This window comes from Rhinichthys klamathensis, unplaced genomic scaffold (genome assembly GCF_029890125.1).
Source record: "Rhinichthys klamathensis goyatoka isolate OS25496 unplaced genomic scaffold, OSU_Roscu_1.1 h1tg000279l_1, whole genome shotgun sequence".
In the NCBI taxonomy this organism is placed as follows: domain Eukaryota; kingdom Metazoa; phylum Chordata; class Actinopteri; order Cypriniformes; family Leuciscidae; genus Rhinichthys; species Rhinichthys klamathensis.
The window spans coordinates 575,022-596,235 of record NW_026606798.1 but is presented as its reverse complement, the minus strand read 5'-3'; the positions used below and the strand labels follow the sequence as shown (position 1 = coordinate 596,235).

The window sequence follows — 21,214 nt, the reverse complement described above, 5'->3', positions numbered from 1 at the left end:
TAATTATAAAGTTATATGTAAATGTTTTAATAAAATAACTGAATAGAAAAAGTGTAGAAAAGTCTCCTTTTTTCACTCCAAATGATAGAGTGCAATATCCATCTATTTAAAAACAAATGTTTTCTGCTTATATGATGTCAAAAAATGCACAAATAAACAAATTATAATACAATACCAGATATACAAATACATAGTTGCACTACAGTCCATTAGTAATCAACATATCCAGGAATATGAAATGTGCTTATGGTTCATCTGAAGGTCTTCTCTTCATTTTATAAACATGGCAGCAGAAGGTGTTATTTTTCTCCTGGACAGTATGAATAATCGTGTCTCTATCAAAGTACACTTCATGACTGTAGGTCTGAAAAACAAACACAGAGGGTGTTAGGTTATGACAAATGGAGAGAATGATATCTAAAAAAAATATTCATTTAAATGTCATACCACATCCCATGGCTCTTTTAGAGGAACTTTCTTCATTAAAATCCCTGTCTTATTGTCATGCAGACGAAGATGGGCTTGTCCTTCATCTTCAGCGTGAGTGGTGTCTATCACCGCCAACAGATCAAGTTCATCTTCGTACTTCACCATCCTGAAAGTCTAGATAAGACCTCCAAGTTACGTCAAAGCACAGACAATAACAGACCGTCTCAGAGACTTTATCACACACTAGAGTGAGTGAACTCTGTTCCACCGACTAGGCGAAGGGTAAGGAACGGTTCCAGTTATATTTCCACAAGAGCACGGGACGATTTTTTGATAAAATTAAAAGATCGTCCTCCATAATGCGTTCGCTATTTACATCTCGCGAGGCAAGTCTCTACATGCTCTGTTATCACTATCAGCCCCACAGTGGAAAATGAAACCATATCCGTACTGGCTGAGCCGGATTGACACGCTTAAGCAAAATGAACGATTTGGCCCGATGGTGGAAAAGAGTCTTATGTTTGAAGAGGTGTAAAGTCCAGGTTCAGAAAGTGAAAGTCCTCCTCAGTATCTTGCTCCAATCACCTGTATTTGCTAATTAGCACAGTGTTTCAGCCAGGAGATGGCGGAGTTTAAGGGTGGAAGAAACATATGGCAGGACTTTTACTTTCTGACCCGTGGACTTTACATCTCTGCGTATATCAGCATTCATTCTTCTGTCATATTATTTAACAATTAAGGCTCCAATCAGATGATTGGATTGAGAAATCTGTCATTTACTCCCCCATCATGTTTCAAACCCTTATACACTCTTAAAAATAAAGGGGATTTTCACAGTGATGCCACAGAAGAACAATGTTGCGTTCCCCAAGAACCTTTCAATCAACAGTTCTTAAAATAACCGTTTTTTTTTTACTAAGATCCTGTTTACAGCTGGTATTAAGATGTATTTTGGTCGATCGGATCACAAGTGGATGACAATTAATAAAGGTGTAAACGGAGTCTAAAACGTTTGAGTTTGTCCACTTTCGACCACTTCCAGAGATAGTTGAAAACACATTCGACCGGATTGCTTTCGTAGTGTAAACACTCATGTGATCGACTGTGTTCAAACAGCCACAAAAGACCATCTACTCTTCGTCTACTGACCTAATGAGCGAACATTATAAGAAGCGCGCTAGCTAAACTTTGTCTGCTGAAGAACCAAATTTGGTTTGAAGATGAAAAATGTACCAAGCACAATGTTCTCTCACCATTGCTGATTTCTAACACACACTCACAGCGTTCGGCTGGTCTTGCGGCTCAGAGCAGAAAGCTAGTTCTCTCTGTATGTTTTTCTGTCGTCTCCGGACGCATTCATATGTAAATTACATGAGCTTATTTTGCCCATTAAATCGAAAGATCTGAAAAAACAACAACAAAAAACATACATTTACCTACCATAGATTCCTTCCCTCGAAGAAATCAGGACAGAAGTGTGTAGCGTCTGGACGAAATCACAATGACTTACTCATTTTGAGCTTCAGAAAGCTTTTAACCTATTGGACTCATTTATGTAAATCACAGGTCAAGCGCCAAAGAGTCTGCATCGAATTCCTCCATTGAGACTATGAATTTCCCGCGAATGTACGCGCTCCGGAAGAACCGAAAGAACGCTTCAAACTCACGGACACAGCGAGGGTCATCACACACACACACACACGCATTCTTGCTCAGCTACAAAGAACCATGCAAGTATTATTTCTATCGAGACTTAAATGCATTCAAGATTGTTTGCCCCTGCTTTAAGGTGATTTGATTCTTTGCTGGCTCTCAAAGGTTAACTGTTTGTGATATTTGCCATTTCCTGAGATCTGCGCTCTCTCTCTCTCTCTCTCTCTCTCTCTCTCTCTCTCTATTTACTGTCGTTATTCTGTTATACGTCTTTGTTTAAATGTAGTCGTATGTTTTTATATTTTCATTTATTAAAACCCATTATACGCTTGATTGTCTCTGTCTGCTGCTCACCTAATAAAGTCCCTTGAATGTTCGATCTGAAGCTACAAGCTTTATGGCCCTGTCCCAAATGGCGCACTTCATGCGGACTTTCGGTCTCGTGGACTTAAATTGCGCGTGCTCGCCGAGTCTACGAGTCCGTAGGCTGTCCCATTTAGCATTTTAACACTCTGAAGTGTGCTCAGCAGCGCCCCCTTTGTACCCTTGAAGCGGTCTTGCGCGAAGCCCGCATAGATGCAGGCTCCACGCACTTTAACTACCCAGGAATCCTTGTGAAAGGCCAATCAGACAACGGATGGGAGGAGATTTCGCTATGTATTCCCTTTTTGGGCAATTTAAAATATGTATGCAATACTTGATCATTTAACCATGATTAATTATTAAATAGATTCCGCTCATTTGAGCTAATTCTGCAATGCTCTTCTGGCTGGACTTCCATCATGTGCAACTAAACCTCTACAAATGATCCAGAATGCTGCAGCTCGTCTAGTCTTCAACGAGCCCAAAAGGGCCCATGTCACTCCTCTGCTCATCTCTCTGCACTGGCTACCACTCGCTGCTCGCATCAAGTTCAAGGCTTTGACGCTTGCTTACAGATTGACCACAGGTTCAGCTCCCTCCTACTTCCACTCACTACTACAAGTCTACATCCCTACCAGAAGCCTACGATCGGTCAATGAGCGACGGCTCGTGGTACCATCACAGCGGGGCACAAAATCACTCTCCAGAACATTCTCATTCACGGTTCCATGCTGGTGAAATGATCTCCCCACCCTCATCCGGAATGCAGAATCCCTGACAACATTCAAAAGACAACTGAAAACTCATCTCTTCCGGGAGCACTTAACATAATAAAAAAAAATCAAAAAAATCCTTTCCTCTAAATCCTCGCTTGCCTGGCTTATGCTACTCCGAGCTATGTCTGAACTTTGTATTTTGAGCACTTCTTGCGTTGCTTTTGCCTCTTCACGATGACTCGCTTGGTTTAGTCCTCAGTTGTAAGTCGCTTTGGATAAAAGCGTCTGCTAAATGACTAAATGTAAATGTAAATGTAATTCGCTACAAGTGCTTGAAAGTGGACAAAAAAAAATGGATTAAAACAGCAGGTGTAAATGGGAATGCGTCTCCCTCGTCTACTTGTGATCCGATTGACCAAAACGCAAAAGTGGTCGCAAGTGGACAAGCTCAAACGTTTTAGACCCCGTTTACACCTGCATTTAGCATCGTCCACTTGTGATCCGATCAACCAAAACGCATCTTCATACCAGGTGTAAGTGTGTACTTAGAGTGTGTGTGGGCTGGTGCTCGGCTGTACCTCTTGTGCTGGGTCATCATCTAACAACTGGAATCTCCTTTTCACTGTACGACCGGAAGAGGTCACAATCACCTGAGGTGCCTGTGGGCACGAAGAACCTTGTTTACAAACCATCCAAAAAAGACAGTAGCACCTCAATGCAGTACATGAGATCCACGGGAGGAGTCGGATCAAGATCCAAGGGGCGGAGATGGGTAGGATTAGGGGTGGGTTTAGGGATTAGGGGTGGGTTTAGGGATCAGGGGGTGGAGATGGATAGGATTAGGGCTGGGTATAGGGATTAGGGGTGGGTTTAGGGATCAGGGGGCGGAGATGGGTAGGATTAGGGCTGGGTTTAGGGATTAGGGCTGGGTTTAGGGATTAGGGGTGGGTTTAGGGATCAGGGGCGGATATGGGTAGGATTAGGGGTGGGTTTAAGGATTAGGGGTGGGTTTAGGGATCAGGGGGCGGAGATGGGTAGGATTAGGGCTGGGTTTAGGGATTAGGTTAGGGTTAGGGATTAGGGGTGGGTTTAGGGATCAGGGGGCGGAGATGGGTAGGATTAGGGCTGGGTATAGGGATTAGGGGTGGGTTTAGGGATCAGGGGGCGGAGATGGGTAGGATTAGGGGTGGGTTTAGGGATTAGGGGTGGGTTTAGAGATCAGGGGGCGGAGATGGGTAGGATTAGGGCTGGGTTTAGGGATTAGGGGTGGGTTTAGGGATCAGGGGCGGAGATGGGTAGGATTAGGGCTGGGTTTAGGGATTAGGGCTGGGTTTAGGGATTAGGGGTGGGTTTATGGATCAGGGGGTGGGTTTATGGATCAGGGGGCGGATATGGGTAGGATTAGGGGTGGGTTTAGGGATCAGGGGGCGGAGATGGGTAGGATTAGGGCTGGGTTTAGGGATTAGGTTAGGGTTAGGGATTAGGGGTGGGTTTAGGGATCAGGGGGCGGAGATGGGTAGGATTAGGGCTGGGTTTAGGGATTAGGGGTGGGTTTAAGGATCAGGGGGCGGAGATGGGTAGGATTAGGGGTGGGTTTAGGGATTAGGGCTGGGTTTAGGGATTAGGGCTGGGTTTAGGGCTCAGGGGGCGGAGATGGGTAGGATTAGGGCTGGGTATAGGGATTAGGGGTGGGTTTAGGGATCAGGGGGCGGAGATGGGTAGGATTAGGGGTGGGTTTAAGGATTAGGGGTGGGTTTAGGGATCAGGGGGCGGAGATGGGTAGGATTAGGGCTGGGTTTAGGGATTAGGGGTGGGTTTAGGGATCAGGGGGCGGAGATGGGTAGGATTAGGGGTGGGTTTAGGGATCAGGGGGCGGAGATGGGTAGGTTTAGGTATAAGTAAGGTGGGAAGAGTTGGATCTGGATCCGACTCCTCCCCGTGGATTTCATGTTCTGCAGTGAGGACCATCTCAAAAAAGAGCCTTCTATGCAGTATTGATCTTATTTACAATAAATATCAGCTGGTATTTCTGCGATTGTCGGTTAAAAAAACTATAGTATCAAAATGTCAATAATATTCTGTTGCTACTACAGCTGGTAATGAACCCAGAGACAACAATTACACTATTGTCACGAGCAGCGGTGATGGAGAAGTCCGTGACTATCTCACACTTCCAGTCACATCCAGTTTCAGCCATGATCTTCAGAACACTGTAACAGAGAAAATTAAAAACAGCAATTATAGAGAAAAGTGGTTCATCCACATTGTTCCTATGGTACAATGTTCAAAGTCACGGATCCTCATTCACTTGTTTATCACTGTCCAAGGACACTGTTTATAATAAGATTACTGTTACATACGCATATTTCATGTGCAATTTTGTCTCTCTTTTGCCATATATAATAATCATGCTCACTTTATTGCGCTGGGTCCTGCATGAACAATTCGGCCCGAATCATCTGGGTGAAAAAAGATGGAGTCTGCTTCCAGAGAGTCGCATTTCATGTCCTGAACCCCGTTCTCAGCCTGATGACAGATCATTGGATTATATAGACACATACAGCTTAAATTAAAAGACACTTGTGTCAATTATTGAACATAAGTGTTCTTTTTCCTAGAACCAAAGTCTTAATTTACTGTGTAATTCTATAAGTAATATAATTATCAGATAAACCTAATATTATTTGTCTTGCCCTAAAAGTTTACCATGTCCACCATAATAGATAATAATTTCAACCTAAATGCAACAACGCTTACACACATTCACTCTCACTACATGTACAGGATTTTTTCCGTAGGACTAAGAACATGTGTGTGTGAATCAGAGTAATCACCAGCTCTCCGTCAGTGATGGAGCAGATATGATGGGTTCCTCGGTGTCTCTTGTGGTTGGGGGTGTAGATGTAGTGCCAGGGATGACCTCCGATCTGAACCCCGTTCTCAAAGTATGACATCTCAAACAATACGGGAGGACACTCTGTAGAGAGAAGTATTGACAACTGGTGTTCATTTTGTAAGCAATTCTATTCTTTATTTAGTCTTAAGGCGCTTTCACACTTAGAGCGACGCTATAAAGTGAAGCGAATCACAGACAAACGGTGCTTTCACATCTAACTTGAAACAATTGATAGCATTCGGCTAATTCACACCTGTACGATAGGTGGCGCCGAGTGAGAGTACATTTTTCCTCATGCGTGTATCTTGTAGCTCTTTCCATTTCCAAGTTTCCTGATTTACAATATTATCATATACTTTCTACACTATGAAAACAGGTAAAACTCAAAAGCTTCTCTCAAAAGCTAAAACTGTGAAATTCCTCACAGTAATTCCAATCATTCTAAATGACGCTAATATAAATTACGTTTATATCACAGTTGGTGTTTAATGACGTCGGTGTCGTCGAACATTTTTCATCACGGTTTTCGTTAACGAAATTAACACTATTGACAACTCATAAGAAATAATAACATTGTGCTTTAATTGTACTTTAACAAAATAACTTTAACTGTCACATTGCATCTGGAAATTTTTCTCAACTTAATTAAAGAGAGTCAATCATCAGTAATTCAACTGATTCCCTCAGAAACGCTTACACACTTCAACTGTCTGCAACTTTTCCGTAATGTTTCATAGTTATTACAGCGGTGGCTAATGAAAAATAAGTAGAAAAATCATTGGATATTTAAAAAAAAAAGAAGAGCAGCCTTTTCAAGCTGAATTCTTATTGGAATGGCCATGATTGGTCACCGAAAAGCCTAAGAAACTAACTGGATCATTTTACTGCAAAATTGAATGAATTGAAACATGAATTATATGGTTTTACATATCAGGACAAAATAAAAAATTAATCTGGTCTTAAAATTAGGTGAATACAACCTCAGATGAACAACAACACAGGACATATTACACTGTGTCATTATTTATTTAACAAAAACTAGGCCAAAATCGAAAAGCCATGTGTGACAAACTAAGTACCCCCATATTGCTTCCATAGGAATTAAGATGGTAAGTAGCAGTCAGACACTGCTAATCAAACATCGTTGATCATTAATTGATCATCAGCAAGCATGACCACCTCTATAAAATTAGAAGTTTTGGCAGTTTGCTAGTCTGGAGCATTCAGGTGTGTGTTAACACAATGCCAAAGAGGGAAGACATCAGCAATGATCTTCGAGAAGCAATTGTTGCTGCCATCAATCTGACAAGGGTCATACGGCCATTTCCAAACAATTTGAAGTCCGTCATTCTACAGCGAGGGAGATTATTCATAAGTGGAAAACATTCAAGACAGTTGCCAATCTTCCCAGGAGTGGCCGTCCCAGCAAATTCACCCCAAGGTCAGAGCGTGCACTGCTCAGAAAAATCACAAAAAACACCCACAAACTACATCTCAAACTCTACAGGCCTCAGTTAACATGTTAAATGTTCAAGTTAACGACAGTACAATTAGAAAAAGACAGGGCAAGTATGGCATGTTTTGAAGGGTTGCAAGGAGAAAGCTTCTTCCCTCTAAAAAGAACATGGCAGAATGGCTTAGGTTTGCAAAGGTGCATCTGAACAAACAACAAGACTTCTGGAACAATGTCCTTTTCCCCAAGGGTCATCATGGTGGTGGAGGGCTGATGATTTGGGCTTGTTTTGCAGCCACCTGACCTGGGAATCTTGCAGTCATTGAGTGAGCCATCAACTCCTCTGCATAGAAGTATTCAAGAGACAAATGTGAGGCCATCTGTCCGACAGCTAAAGCTTGGCTGAATCAGGCCGATATTGGGTCATGCAACAGGACAATGACACACCAGCAAATCTACAATAGAATCCAGTCAAAATCCAGACCTCAACCTGAATTAAAAGTTGCGGCGGGACCTTAAAGGTCTATTGTAATTTCATTCTGCCGGCCCAGAAAAGTTAGTAAAAATATCGTTAAAATAGTCCAAGTGACTACATTGGCTCAATCGTTTATCAAGCGACGAGAATACTTTTTGTGCGCAAAACAAAAACTAAAATAACGACTTTATTCAACTATTAATTTTCTTCCGTGTGGGCCTCTGAGTGAGTTCACGAGAGGTTTTTGCGCACAAAAAGTATTCTCGTCACTTGATAAACTTAAGGTTGAGCCACTGTAGTCACTTGGACTATTTTAACGATGTCTAACTTTTCTGGGCCGGCAGAATGAAATTACAATAGAAGCCTATGGAGGAGTGAGACAGATCTCAGATTTAATCAAAAATATCTTAATTTGTGTTCCGAAGATGAACGAAAGTCTTACGGGTTTGGAACAACATGAGGGCGAGTAATTACTGACATAATTTTCATTTTTGGGTGAACTGACCCTTTAAGAGTGAATGCCCACAAACCTCAGAGAAATTAAGCAACATTGTCCAGAAGAGCGGGCAAAAATTCCTCCAGAATGATCTGAGAGACTGATAAAGTCATACAGAAAAATGATTACTTCAAGTTATTGCTGCTAAAGGTGGTTCTACAAACAATTGAATCGTTAGTTTGTCACACATGGTTTTTACATTTTGTCTTTATTGTTGTTAAAAAACAATGACACAGTGTAATATGTCCTGTGTTGTCGTTCATCTGAGGTTGTATTTACCTAATTTTAAAACCTGCTAAAGACCAGATGATTTTTATTATGTCCTGATCCATAAAACTATAGAATTTAAAAGGGTGTCCTATCTTTTTCACATGACTGTAGATTAGATATGTTCTATGTAATAATAAGCTCAGTGGGAAGAAAAGGTGTTTCGTAGGCTCATGTTATGACCCTGGACTGTCAGAGTGAGAGATTGCTCTGTGTTTTCAACATAACGGGAACAAAATATTCCATCACACATCAGGCACGAGGTCCTGAATGTAAAATAACTAATGGTGGAAATAACTGCATAACTTTGACAGTTTCACCTAAATAGATTATGCCATTTTAATTGACACATTTATTTGACCAAATTTAAAATCCCCCATTTAAGGTTAGATACATTTTGTTTAAAAAATAAATACTGAATCAACACTTTATCCACACATTTTTAAGACTTTTTGGAGCAAAAATTGAGGGAAATAAGGCAGTTGTTTAACTTTTTTTTTTTTTTACTGTATATAATAAAATATCAGTCACCCACCATGAATACGAATGTTGACGGGAATACCATATGGAGCATCTCCCACAATTCCTTTTCCACCATTAATCTCACACTGCTGTCCCAGAGCCAATTTCTCAATTCTAAACTGAAGAGAAAAGAACACATATGGCATGACGATAAAACAAACAGAGCCAATAAACCAAACAATCACAAAAAGGAATTATGTTTCAATTACCTTATTAACTATGTACTCAAAACTGTAAAGTTTGACATGTTTTGAGCTGTGTGATACAGCTAAGACTCCCTGTGACAGCAGCACATCCACCGCCGTCTTACCAAAGACCTGAACATAACATAACGTAACATAACATAGCGTAGCGTAACGTAACATAACATAACATAACGTAACATAACATAACATAACATAACATAACATAACGTAACATAGCGTAACATAGCGTAACATAGCGCAACATAGCGTAACGTAACATAACGTAACATAACGTAACATAACGTAACATAACGTAACATAACGTAACGTAACATAACGTAACATAGCGTAACGTAACATAACATAACGTAACATAACGTAACGTAACGTAACGTAACGTAACATAACGTAACATAACGTAACGTAACGTAACGTAACGTAACATAACGTAACATAACGTAACATAGCGTAACATAGCGTAACGTAACATAACATAACGTAACGTAACATAATGTAACGTAACATAACGTAACATAACGTAACATAGCGTAACGTAACATAACATAACATAACATAACATAACGTAACGTAACGTAACGTAACGTAACGTAACATAACATAACATAACATAACGTAACATATCGTAACATAGCGTAACATAACGTAACACAACGTAACATAACGTAACATAACGTAACATAGCGTAACATAGCGTAACGTAACATAACGTAACATAACGTAACATAACGTAACATAACGTAACATAACGTAACATAACGTAACGTAACATAACGTAACATAACGTAACATAGCGTAACGTAACGTAACATAACGTAACATAACATAACATAACGTAACATAATGTAACATAACGTAACATAGCGTAACGTAACGTAACATAACGTAACATAACATAACGTAACATAACGTAACATAACGTAACATAACGTAACGTAGCGTAACGTAACGTAACATAACGTAACAGCGTAACATAGCGTAACATAACGTAACAGCGTAACATAGCGTAACATAACGTAACGTAACATAACATAACGTAACGTAACGTAATGTAAGGTAACATAACATAACATAACGTAACGTAACGTAACATTTTATATTGACTCATTCATTTGACAACGCTCATTTGAATATATTTAAATAATAAAAATAGACAATAAAAAATACTATTTATCGAAACTAATATCTCGTTCTGAAATACACAGGTTTCACTAAAATATGTAGCTTAAGTGGAGCTAAATTGAAATAAATTAATTAAAAAAGATCAATTATAAAAATGTATGGCATTCCATTAAAACAAAAATAGATTTATATGAATGTATTTATGCAGATATTACTTTTTTATTTATCTCCAGCATTCCTACAAGCTCCAGTGGAAAGACTTGAAATACGGCCACACGCATGAGGATGTTATTATCAACACCAGCCTGAGAGAGAGAGAGAGAGAGAGAGAGAGAGAGAGAGAGAGAGAGACATGAAATAACCATTGAAAAAAGTACCCTCATTCAGAAGGTTTTGAAGCCGCAAACAACAGAAAACAGAAAAACAAAGTAAACTTGAAAGTTATTTGCCTCCAAGCCCTTATACTATCCTTAGAGCCATGCAAATATAGCAGGAAGCATATATTGTCAGAACGCCGGATCTGCCCGTACTGTAGCCAAGAAGATGTTGAGACAGAGCAACACTTTCTCACTAGCTGCCCTATCTATGAGCAAAATTAGGAGGAAATAATATCCAAAATTTGAAATAATTTGCATTATTACTTGCATTGTACTCATAAAAGAGTAGGGGTGCGAGACACAGGGTACCTCGCGATACGATACACGATACATGGCTCACGATACCGATAACATCACGATACAGCAATTCAGCGATAACCGATATATCGCTAGATAATCCTATAATGATACATCACGATATCTGTCTACCTATTAAAACAAAATGCCAGTGAAAAGGTTAAGTGCAGGTTTTCCAGACTTTGGACTTAAACTTGGCTTGGGCATCTATTATTTTTCAGGATGCACGATATATCGGCCACCATATCGGTATCGGCCAATATATGTTCGTTAGTAACATTATCGTTATCCGCCCGCTAAGAATATTTGGCCAATATATTTGAGCTGATAAATAATGGATTATTTCCTTCAGCTGAGACACTTCAGATGCGAACTGTTCGCCACGATGATTTTAGAATTGCTTGAAATATGATTGGAATCCCTTCAAAAAAGGAAAATTGCAAAATATTCTGTCATATGCTCCATACAATTATAATGAGAATGATGGCTTTTAAATCGGTTTTGTAATCAGGCTTTAAAAAATGATATAAAGATTTGGATTTAGATTTATCGGACAATATATCGGTTCTTGGCTTTCAAATTTAAAGAATTATCGGTATTGGCCAAAATGTTAAATCGGTGCATCCCTAATTATTTTACTCACATAGCTGTCCGCCATCCCGTTAAAAACCTCTCTTTATTAGGCTAGTTAACTTGTGTTTACATTTTCCTTATTCATGTGTTGAGCGCCACCTCGAGGAGCCATTAAGTAGTGATGCTGGGAGGAGGGAAAGCTATTCAGAGTGCCTTATTTTATTCATTCAAATATTCGATATTTGGCGCCAGTGTATGGATTCTCATATCGCATGGAGAAGGACAATTATATTTTGCCCTATCGATATTTTGTCCCCTATAAAAGAGTAGACAAACATTCCCCCGATCACCCACACCTACAAAGAGGATTTATGAATGGCTGTGAAGCGACGTAATTGGCACTGGTAGGTCATATGATAATTACAACATGGCAAATGTAGTTTCATTCACACATTCATAGTCTACTATATAGAAAGTACTTTTTAGAGGTTGCAAAGTAATTATTAATTTAAAATAAAAATAAGTACCTACTCAAGAAAGTATGTGATTTCAGACACAGCCATAGTATCTTACTACACACTTCACTGTAAACAATAGGAATGCTATGGCAATACATTGTAACAATTGTCATGCCAATAAAGCACATTTAAAGGAGCTGTATGTAAGAAATGTATTTCAATTAATCATAAAATGGCCCTGAAATGTCACTAGACATTAAGAAATCATGTACATTTCAAATACTTATATCACTGACAACAGTAGTCTGGCCAGGATATTGTCATTTAAAAAGTGCAGTTGCAGCCCTCAACTGATGTTGATGTTGTCATGTTGTGTTTTGGTCTGATGCTCCACCCTCCACCTATCTACCAATCACAAAGTCAGTAGTGTTGCGGCATCCGGGTTGCAGCATCCGGGTTGCCAGGTCTGCTCTAGTTACCACAGCTGCAGCTCGTCACGTTCCTGCTGGATCCTGCTGCCGATCTGGCAACCTCGAGTCAGGGAGGAGGGGGAAGGGATACACCACTCTACAGTAATTTGACAGTGATTGCAGTACTAGTTTTGGCCACAATCTTACATACAGCTCCTTTAAATTGAAATAAAAAATTCAACTAAATTAAGAGAGTGACCCAACTGCATATGAAATACATGCAACCCAGATATGAGCATCAGTGGAGTCTGACCTGTCGTTGCAGAGTCGTCTGTTTGCTCTGAATGGATTTGACATAAAATGTCTCCTGCGAGGAGTCCCAACCTAAAGATCTGTTAACAAACTCATATTAGTACAACAAAAACACTTCATTTCAGATGTTACATTAGCAAAATTGCCGCTTTTGCCATAAAATGTACTGTAACATGCAGCTAGTTATAATTCAGCACCTCAGGGTGAAGATGAGCGATCACCTGAATTTGAGATGCGAGGAGAGGTAGACCCGCTGTAGCGTTCCTCCAGTGTCAGCCGAGAGCCGATGCAACCAGTTATGAGCCGTCAGAGCCAACAGGCAGGATTTCTGCTCTGAAGCATTTGGTAGAACATTGTCCTGGAAAAAAAAACAAAAAAATTAATAACACAGAAAGTTATATGCAAATAAATGACGTGCAGCAGATGATCAGACTCACTAGAGGACACTGGCACAACAACGCGTCTTCAATCTTCTCAGTTTTGGGAGTTTTGGGAAGCTCGTACAGCTGTTCTGGCTCGGGTAAAAGGCTGTGATTTGTAATAAATTTGAGCCATATTAACAGATGTCGTATTTTAGGATAACATACTTTTCCTGAGTAAAATCAGATAGTTTACCTGCTGTAACAACACCTGTAATTATCAAAGTATATCCGTCCACTTTCATAAGCGATGAGGGACTTGGAAGTCTTGCTCCAAACCTGTACGAATTCTGTGTCATCCTATAAAGTCATGACATACAGTACCGGTCAAAAGTTTGAAAATATTACTATTTTTAATTTTTTTGAAAGAAGTCTCTTCTGCTCATCAAGCATGCATTTATTTGATCAAAAATACAGAAAAACAGTAGTATTGTGAAATATTATTACAACTTAAAATAATGGTTTTCTATTGGGAAATACTTTAAAATATAATTTATTTTCCAAGAAACATTTCTCATTAACTAAAAAAGATCAATTATAAAAATCTATGGCATTCCATTAAAACAAAAATAGATTTATATGAATGTATTTATGCAGATATTACTTTTTTATTTATCTCCAGCATTCCTACAAGCTCCAGTGGAAAGACTTGAAATAGAAACAGTTGGGCTGCTTCATTTTCTTTTTCTTCAGGATTCATTGATGAATACAAAGTAAAATTACATTTATTTTAAATACTGAAGACTGGAGTAATGATGCTGAAAAAAATTCAGCTTTGATCACAGAAATAAAATATATTTTAAAATATATTAAAATAGAAAACCATTATTTTACACTGCAATACTATTTTACAATATTACTGTTTTTTTTCTGTACGTTTGATCAAATAACGATGAGCGTAAGAGACTGGTACTGTAAATTAGACTAATTGGAAAATAAAAACCCCAGTATCAAACACAGCAATGCTTACTTGGAGAATGATGTTCCTCAGGATCTTATGGTTTGCTCCCAGTAATCTACCAAAGTCATTGGATCCACGTGATCTTGAAGCCAGGACAGCACAGCTGTTCTTACTAGTGCGGGGCGCGCATGGGGACGGGAGCGCGCACATGGGGAACGACGACACTTACTCACACCATTCAAATAAAATGCACTGACTACCACAAAACTAAGCGGAATAATCTTCAGAAATGGCATCTAAGTGAGTGCTGGGTAAAGTCAACTCTGTCTTTTTTTTATACGCAGACTCTGCATGCAATTATATAGCGTTGCTCAAAAGCATATTAGTTATATCCAAACCACAACAGTTAACGTTAGCTAATAAACCGAAGAGCATATGCTTCCTATGACTTAAATAGTCAAATATGCGCAAATACATTTGTTCAATTTGCTCTTGTTAAAGTTAAAGGTGTATTTTCGTGAGACATTTTTGGCACTAAGCTAACAGCTAACATTTCAATTGTTTAGAGAAATCCTCATATCGGCCGTTTCCAAAACGTTGCAAAGTCATAGAATACATTCGCATAAAATCTTACAGTTGTCTGCTTCTAGTGGACATTTTTTGGTTGCTTAAAATTGTAATCAGCCTACACTCTGCACACATGTGTTTACAAAAACTTCCGGGTGTACGTCATCTGAAGGCGCATCGTCGCAGTTGATAGCTGGGAAATGTAGTTTAATGCTTCACACATCAGTAGTAGTAGATAAAGGCCTGGTTTCACAGACAGGGCTTAGATTGAGCCAGGATTAGGCCTTTGGACATTTAAGTAGCTTTTATAAATTTGCCTTAGAAAAAAAACATTACTGCATCTTGAGATAAAAAAAATGGCACTGACATAAGATATATAGGCTATCAGTGCAAGTTGCTTTCAGTTAAAACAGCTCAAACATGCATTTTAGTATGGGACTAAGCTTAAGCCTCGTCTGTGAAACCAGGCGACAGTGTGTTTGGTTGGTAATGACCGTCATTAATTGCTGTTCTCAGATGAGAATGGAGAAATGAGGAGGTTTGTGAAGCTGACCGTCTGTGCTGTGAGGCTGTACAGTGGAGGAAGACCACCTGTCCCGTTAGGAGGAAGAATCCTCACTGACCCCGATGACATCTTTCAGCATAACATGTGGTACAGTCTACAGATGCTTGAGTCTTGTGAACGTGAGAACTGGTATGGTACTTATTTAGTACCATGGTATTCTCATCTGACCTGGGACCACAAAGGCATTTTATCAAGGAAGACATAAGATGGTTGACATAAAATGTAAAAGCAGTGGGATATCTGCAGATCACACAGCAGAACTATTATTATAAGTATGAATGTATATATATATATATATATATATATATTTAGCGGGTTAAAAGTTCGGAAGCATTCATATTTTTTATGTTTTTGAAAGTCACTTCTGCTCATCAAGCGTGCATTTATTTGATAAAAAATACAGAAAAAAACCCAGTAATATTGTGAAATATTATTGCAATTTAAAACAATGGTTTTCTTTTAAGCAAAAGAAATCATTCTAATATGCTGATTTATTGTCAATGTTGGAAACATTATACACTACCGTTCAAAATTTTGGGGTCAGTAATTTTTTTCGTTCTTTTTTTTAAAAAGAAATTGTTACTTTTATTCAGCAAGGATCTGTTAAATTGGTAGAAAGTGTTAGTAAAAATTTATATTGTTAGAAAAGATTTATATTTCAAATAAATGCTGTTCTTTTGAACTTTTTATTCATCAATGAATCCTGAAAAAAGTACCACAGGTTCCAAAAAAAAAATTATAGGTGACCTATAATTCAAAATTGAATTTACCTTGGTATAGTCAAATAACAAGAGTTCAGTGCATGGACATGACATAGAGTGAATCTCAAACTGGACTGTTTTCGCGTTCTCATTTAATTCACGTTTATGAAAAACACCCCTGAAAAACGGTCGGTTCTCCACACAATACCGACTGTGACGCAATAGTCGGGATCATTAATATGTACGCCTCCAAATATTTGCATAATGCCACCCCTCAATGCCAGGCGGAACTGCGCAGCCGAAGCATGGCAGTTGCTCAGTGTGGATGTACACATGAACACAAAAGTATTTTTTAGTTCCTTCATCTGAGCCTCTGAAGAAACAATGGGTTAATTTTATTTTCTCTGGAAATTTCCAAACATTTCACCGACTGTTTCCTCAACTTGGGCCAATACAGAGCTGGCCTCGGATCGAGCTACCAAGCAACACTTTCTGATGTGTAATTGTTCAAGTTCAGACAGGTAATCTTTCTCTCAAAATCGTTCAATACTGTTTATGCATCAGTAAGTCAAGCCAGTGACTAAAATATCAGCTTCACATCGTTTCTTTTAGTAGGATGAAAATAATCGTATTTAAACACAATTCACAATTGTGAATTGTGAACAAATTGTGAATTATATACAGAAAGCGATCAAAGAACAATCTTTCCACACAGCGTGAGTTTATCTGGACACTTGCCAAACTCGTTATGAAATCAATGACGCACGTTACTGCACAACGAAGCTCTTACTGTATTTACATCATCGTGTTTGCATTGGGGAAAGCAGAGAGAGTGCAGAAACTGCTTTGCAATAAGATCTTCATTCTCGCGATCAACACACTGTCATCTGCTCAATGCTCATCACGGCAACATTTTATGTGATGGGAATAGATCTAAATACTTTAAAAACATCTCACGATTCGTTAATCTCGATAGCTGTTATAGTAAAAACGTATAATAGCAGTAGTAAAAGTATTCGGGAGAGAGTTTCACATGTAATGCGTAGCTATTTCATATGCAAGCATGTCAGCCAATCACAGCAGTGGCCGCGGTTACACTGAATCCCACAGCAGACACGCCCCTTCAAACAGAGTGTTCAAATCAGAGGCTAAAAGCAGGCTAGGAAAAATGCCATTTATTTCTAAATTATGATTATTTTTTATCTAAAAAACATACTAACATTATAAGGGTAACCCAGGAAACATTATAAAAAAAAAAAAAAAAAAAACATTCTAGGGCACCTTTAAGCAGCACCAACCAGTAAATCAGCAACTTATAATGATTTCTGAAGGATCAAGTGAGACTGAAGACTGAATTCAGCTTTGATCACAGGAATATATTACATTTTAAAGTATTTTCAAATAGGAAACCATTATTTTAAATCGTAATAATATTTCACAATATCACTATGTTCTGTATCATTGATCAAATAAATGCAGGCTTGATGAGCAGAAGAGACTTCTTTCAAAAAAACTTTTGACCAGTACTATATACATATATACTATAAAAATATGTAATAATTATTTTTTTTTTTTTTCTAATTCTGCATGTTAGAAGACATGCTAGATATATTATATTCATATATAGACCTCATATTAATTTAGAGACTGCAGGGAATATATTTACTCTAAAAATACACTTTTCATGCCTCAGGACTATAAGTGGACAACAAATAAAAACAAAAAAAGGTGATTAAAAAGAAACAATGATTTGCAGTACCTAGAATGCACATAATTCTTCATACATTCATATAAGTGAATTTTGCTGTAAAATCATGATGTTGATTTTTTTTTTAAATGTTATTTTTACAAATTAAAGCTTATATCAATTGCTTGTTAAAAATAAAATAAAATAAACTAATTGTAGACTGTTCAAATGTATATGCATATTAAATTGATTTTAATTAGTTTTAATTACATTTATTATTTATATTGTGCATTTTACAATACAAATTGTTCCAACAGCTTTATAGAAATGTAAAAAAAAAAGATAGAGCTCCCCAGTGATCAAGCCAATGACAACACTGGAATATAAATACAAAAATAAACCTTCAATAATTGTCTTCTGTGGAGCTGCTTATAACTGAATTAAACTCATTTCATAATTTATTAACTTGAGCTGAATAATGACACTATTCGCTGTTCACTCTGTACATGCTACCCTTGGGAGAAATCATTAGGAAGCATGGCATTAGTTCCCTTTCATGTTGGTCACTTCAACGTTTGTCGTAGGGATTCGACAGAAATGGGATCTTCGCAGAGAGACCAATCTACTTCGAGAGAAACTAAACGAGGCAATGCACATTGGCATGCGATAATTGCGCCAGCTGCTTCTATCACACAGCCTGGGTATATAATGAGCAGCATGTGCAACGCATCTTTGCATTTCGCTTCGGAGCGTCGGGCTTGAGTGGAACCCTCCACCGTGTCCCGAACCCTCGCGGCTGGATGATTGGTTTCTTGGGGCGGCCCGTGCCAGCCCTAGTGCCTTTCTTCCTGGAAGTGCATTATGAGGTGACTAGGTCTTGGATGGCACCTCTAAATGCCCGATACCACCCTGTTGCCTCTTCCCCCCTCACCACCCTCGACGGAGGAGCAGCTAAAGGGTACGCGGACATCCCACCAGTGGAGCGGTCGGTTGCGATGCAACTAATAATAATAATAATAATAATAATAATTCTTTACATTTATATAGCGCTTTTCTAGGCGCTCAAAGCGCTTCACATGGAAGGGGGAATCTCCTCAACCACCACCAATGTGCAGCATCCACTTGGATGATGCGACGGCAGCCATATTGCGCCAGAACGCTCACCACACACCAGCTTACTGGTGGAGAGGAGACAGAGTGATGAAGCCAATCAGTGTATATATATATGGGGATGATTAGGAGGCCATGATGGACAGAGGCCACTGGGCAAATTTGGCCAGGATGCCGGGGTTACACCCCTACTCTTTCGAAAGACATACTGGGATTTTTAATGACCCCAGAGAGTCAGGACCTCGGTTTAACGTCTCATCTGAAGGACGGTGCTCTTTGACAGTATAGTGTCCCCGTCACTATACTGGGGCATTAGGACCCACACAGACCACAGGGTGAGCACCCCCTGCTGGCCTCACTAACACCTCTTCCAGCAGCAACCTGGTTTTCTCAGAAGGTCTCCCATCCAGGTACTAACCAGGCTCAGCCCTGCTTAGCTTCAGTGGGCAACCAGTCTTGGGCTACAGGGTAATATGGCTGCTGGCAACTGTCCTAAGACCGCTAACACTTGGCGGGGTAATCCGCGTCTCCCCTCCCGAGCCTGCAAGTTCTTGTGTGCTCTAACAGGCAAGGCTTACAGAGCTTGTGTAGAAGCTGCTTCTGCTCTGCCCTGCTTCTGCCCTTCTGCAGATATGCGGGAGGCCGACAAATATCGGTTCCTTAACTCTATCTCCCAGGTCGGCCTCTTCGGCTATGCCGTCGAGAATTTTGCCCAACAGTTCTCGGCGGCCCAGAAGCAGACGGAGGCCATCAAAGACATCCTGCCCTGCCGGCCAGCTGCTGCCTCCACCCAGCCGTCGGTTGCAGCTCCTTTGTCTGCTCGTCGCCGAGGGCGCCATCCTGCTGCCGCCACCGCCCCTGCTCAGGCTTAGCAGAAGCCTCCACCCAGGCAGCAGCGGGCCGGCAGCAAGAGGACCGCCCAGCCCGTCCAGGCTCCTGCTAAAGAGGGGCAACCCAGAGATGGAGGAAACTGCTTTTCGGGAGTTGATGTCCGCACATCTCCCTCCCCCGGAGGAGGGCTGCGTGGAGAATCCTTTGTTTTCCTTTCTTTTTGTTCCGCCTCTGGCCCCACAGCCAGCGGTACCCACTCCTTCGATATAAGAGCAGTTTCTAACATCTCTAGGTTCCACGAGGGTCGCTATGCCTCGCAGCTCTCGTTCTCTTCTTGGCAGAGCGGGGAGACTGACAGTGTTCAACGCTATGCCTCGTCACTCTCAGTCTCCTCCTCTCAAGAAGGCGAGGTTGACAGTGTGCACCGTTACGAAACCTTGCCCCTCTCATCCCCTTCTGCAATCGCCAGCGAACAGCAGCATGCGGTTCGGGGAACGCAGTCAAGCCTTCTCACGCATCCTCCTTCCACCCGTGGAGCCAGGTGAGTGTTTCACCGCACACCCAGACCCCACTCCGAGCTGCCCCAGTGCCTCTCGGGTCAGGTCCCTGTCCTCCACCTCGCTGTTCCGTTGGTCCCGCTGGTACGGTCTCTCGGAGCCTGGCTAGCGCTCCCCAGACCATCTCGCTAGCTCATCCGCACCATCAGACTCCGCTATGCGATTCAGTTTGCCCGGCGCCCTCCCAAGTTCAGAGGCATCCGGTTCACCACAGTGATGGCCACTGGTGCTCCTGTCTTACGGGCAGAGATTGAAGTCCTACTGGCGAAGGACACGATCGAGCCGGTCCCTCCAGCCAATGTGAAGTCGGGGTTCTACAGCCCCTACTTCATTGTACCCAAGAAAGGTGGTGGGTTACGGCCATTCTTGGACCTGCGAGTTTTGAATCGGGCCCTGCACACAAGCTTCCCTTCAAAATGCTCACGCAGAAACGCGTTTCTGAATGCATCCGTCCCCAAGACTGGTTTGCAGCGATCAATCTGAAACCTTCAGCCCGTGGTCGGACCCTTCGTTTCTACGGGCAGGTGTACCCCTAGAACAAGTGTCCAGGCATACTGTGGTCTTCACGGATTTCTCTGCCACTGGCTGGGGGGCCACGTACAACGGGCATGCAGCTTCTGGTCTGTGGACGGGTCTTGCTTTCTCAGAGACGGGGCACCCTATGGCACCCACGTCCAGACCTCTGGAAACTCCATGCCTGGTCCCTGGACGGGACGCGGAGCTTCTAGGTGACCTACCCCAGGAGGCGGTGGTAGACACCATCGCTTCTGCTAGAACCCCCTCGACGTTGCGCCTCTATTCATTGAGTCGTGTCCTTCCAGACGTGAAGACCCCCGAAGATGCCCGATCAGTGT

General features: G+C 40.7%; 2 protein-coding genes across 3 annotated transcripts in view; one reads left to right on the top strand and one right to left on the bottom strand.

The window, feature by feature from the left end:
- Window positions 1–194: 194 nt before the first annotated feature.
- On the bottom strand, window positions 195–14,552 carry dcaf17 (ddb1 and cul4 associated factor 17). The gene is made up of 14 exons (XM_056268976.1): window positions 14,412–14,552; window positions 13,638–13,741; window positions 13,460–13,550; window positions 13,244–13,380; window positions 13,024–13,102; window positions 10,811–10,900; window positions 9,480–9,587; window positions 9,284–9,389; window positions 5,996–6,138; window positions 5,578–5,687; window positions 5,284–5,371; window positions 3,740–3,820; window positions 448–603; window positions 195–364 (listed from the first exon to the last, which is right to left on the bottom strand). Exons 1-14 carry the CDS (start codon window positions 14,550–14,552, stop codon window positions 245–247), a joined length of 1,554 nt encoding a protein of 517 aa, XP_056124951.1. The 3' UTR covers window positions 195–244.
- The window catches only part of mettl8 (methyltransferase 8, methylcytidine), a 21,389-nt gene continuing 14,700 nt past the window's right edge, over window positions 14,526–21,214 (top strand). The window contains exons 1-2 of one of the 2 annotated variants that reach the window (XM_056268977.1): window positions 14,526–14,642; window positions 15,426–15,561. In XM_056268977.1, the coding sequence (XP_056124952.1) occupies window positions 14,531–14,642; window positions 15,426–15,561 (248 nt within the window). In that variant the 5' untranslated portion in view covers window positions 14,526–14,530. Of the gene's footprint in view, window positions 14,654–15,425; window positions 15,562–21,214 lie in introns of both variants that reach the window. The other variant, XM_056268978.1, reaches the window with a different exon arrangement.

What these genes read in the sequence shown, in the direction of transcription:
- dcaf17 (XM_056268976.1), bottom strand. Translation starts at nt 14,552, where the DNA reads ATGTGCGCGCTCCCGTCCCCATGCGCGCCCCGCACTAGTAAGAACAGC. An exon ending in TACAGGTGTTGTTACAGCAG is followed by an intron (nt 13,551 to 13,637) that starts GTAAACTATCTG and finishes TACAAATCACAG; the next exon opens with CCTTTTACCCGAGCCAGAAC. An exon ending in TGCTGGAGATAAATAAAAAA is followed by an intron (nt 9,588 to 10,810) that starts GTAATATCTGCA and finishes TGTTATGTTCAG; the next exon opens with GTCTTTGGTAAGACGGCGGT.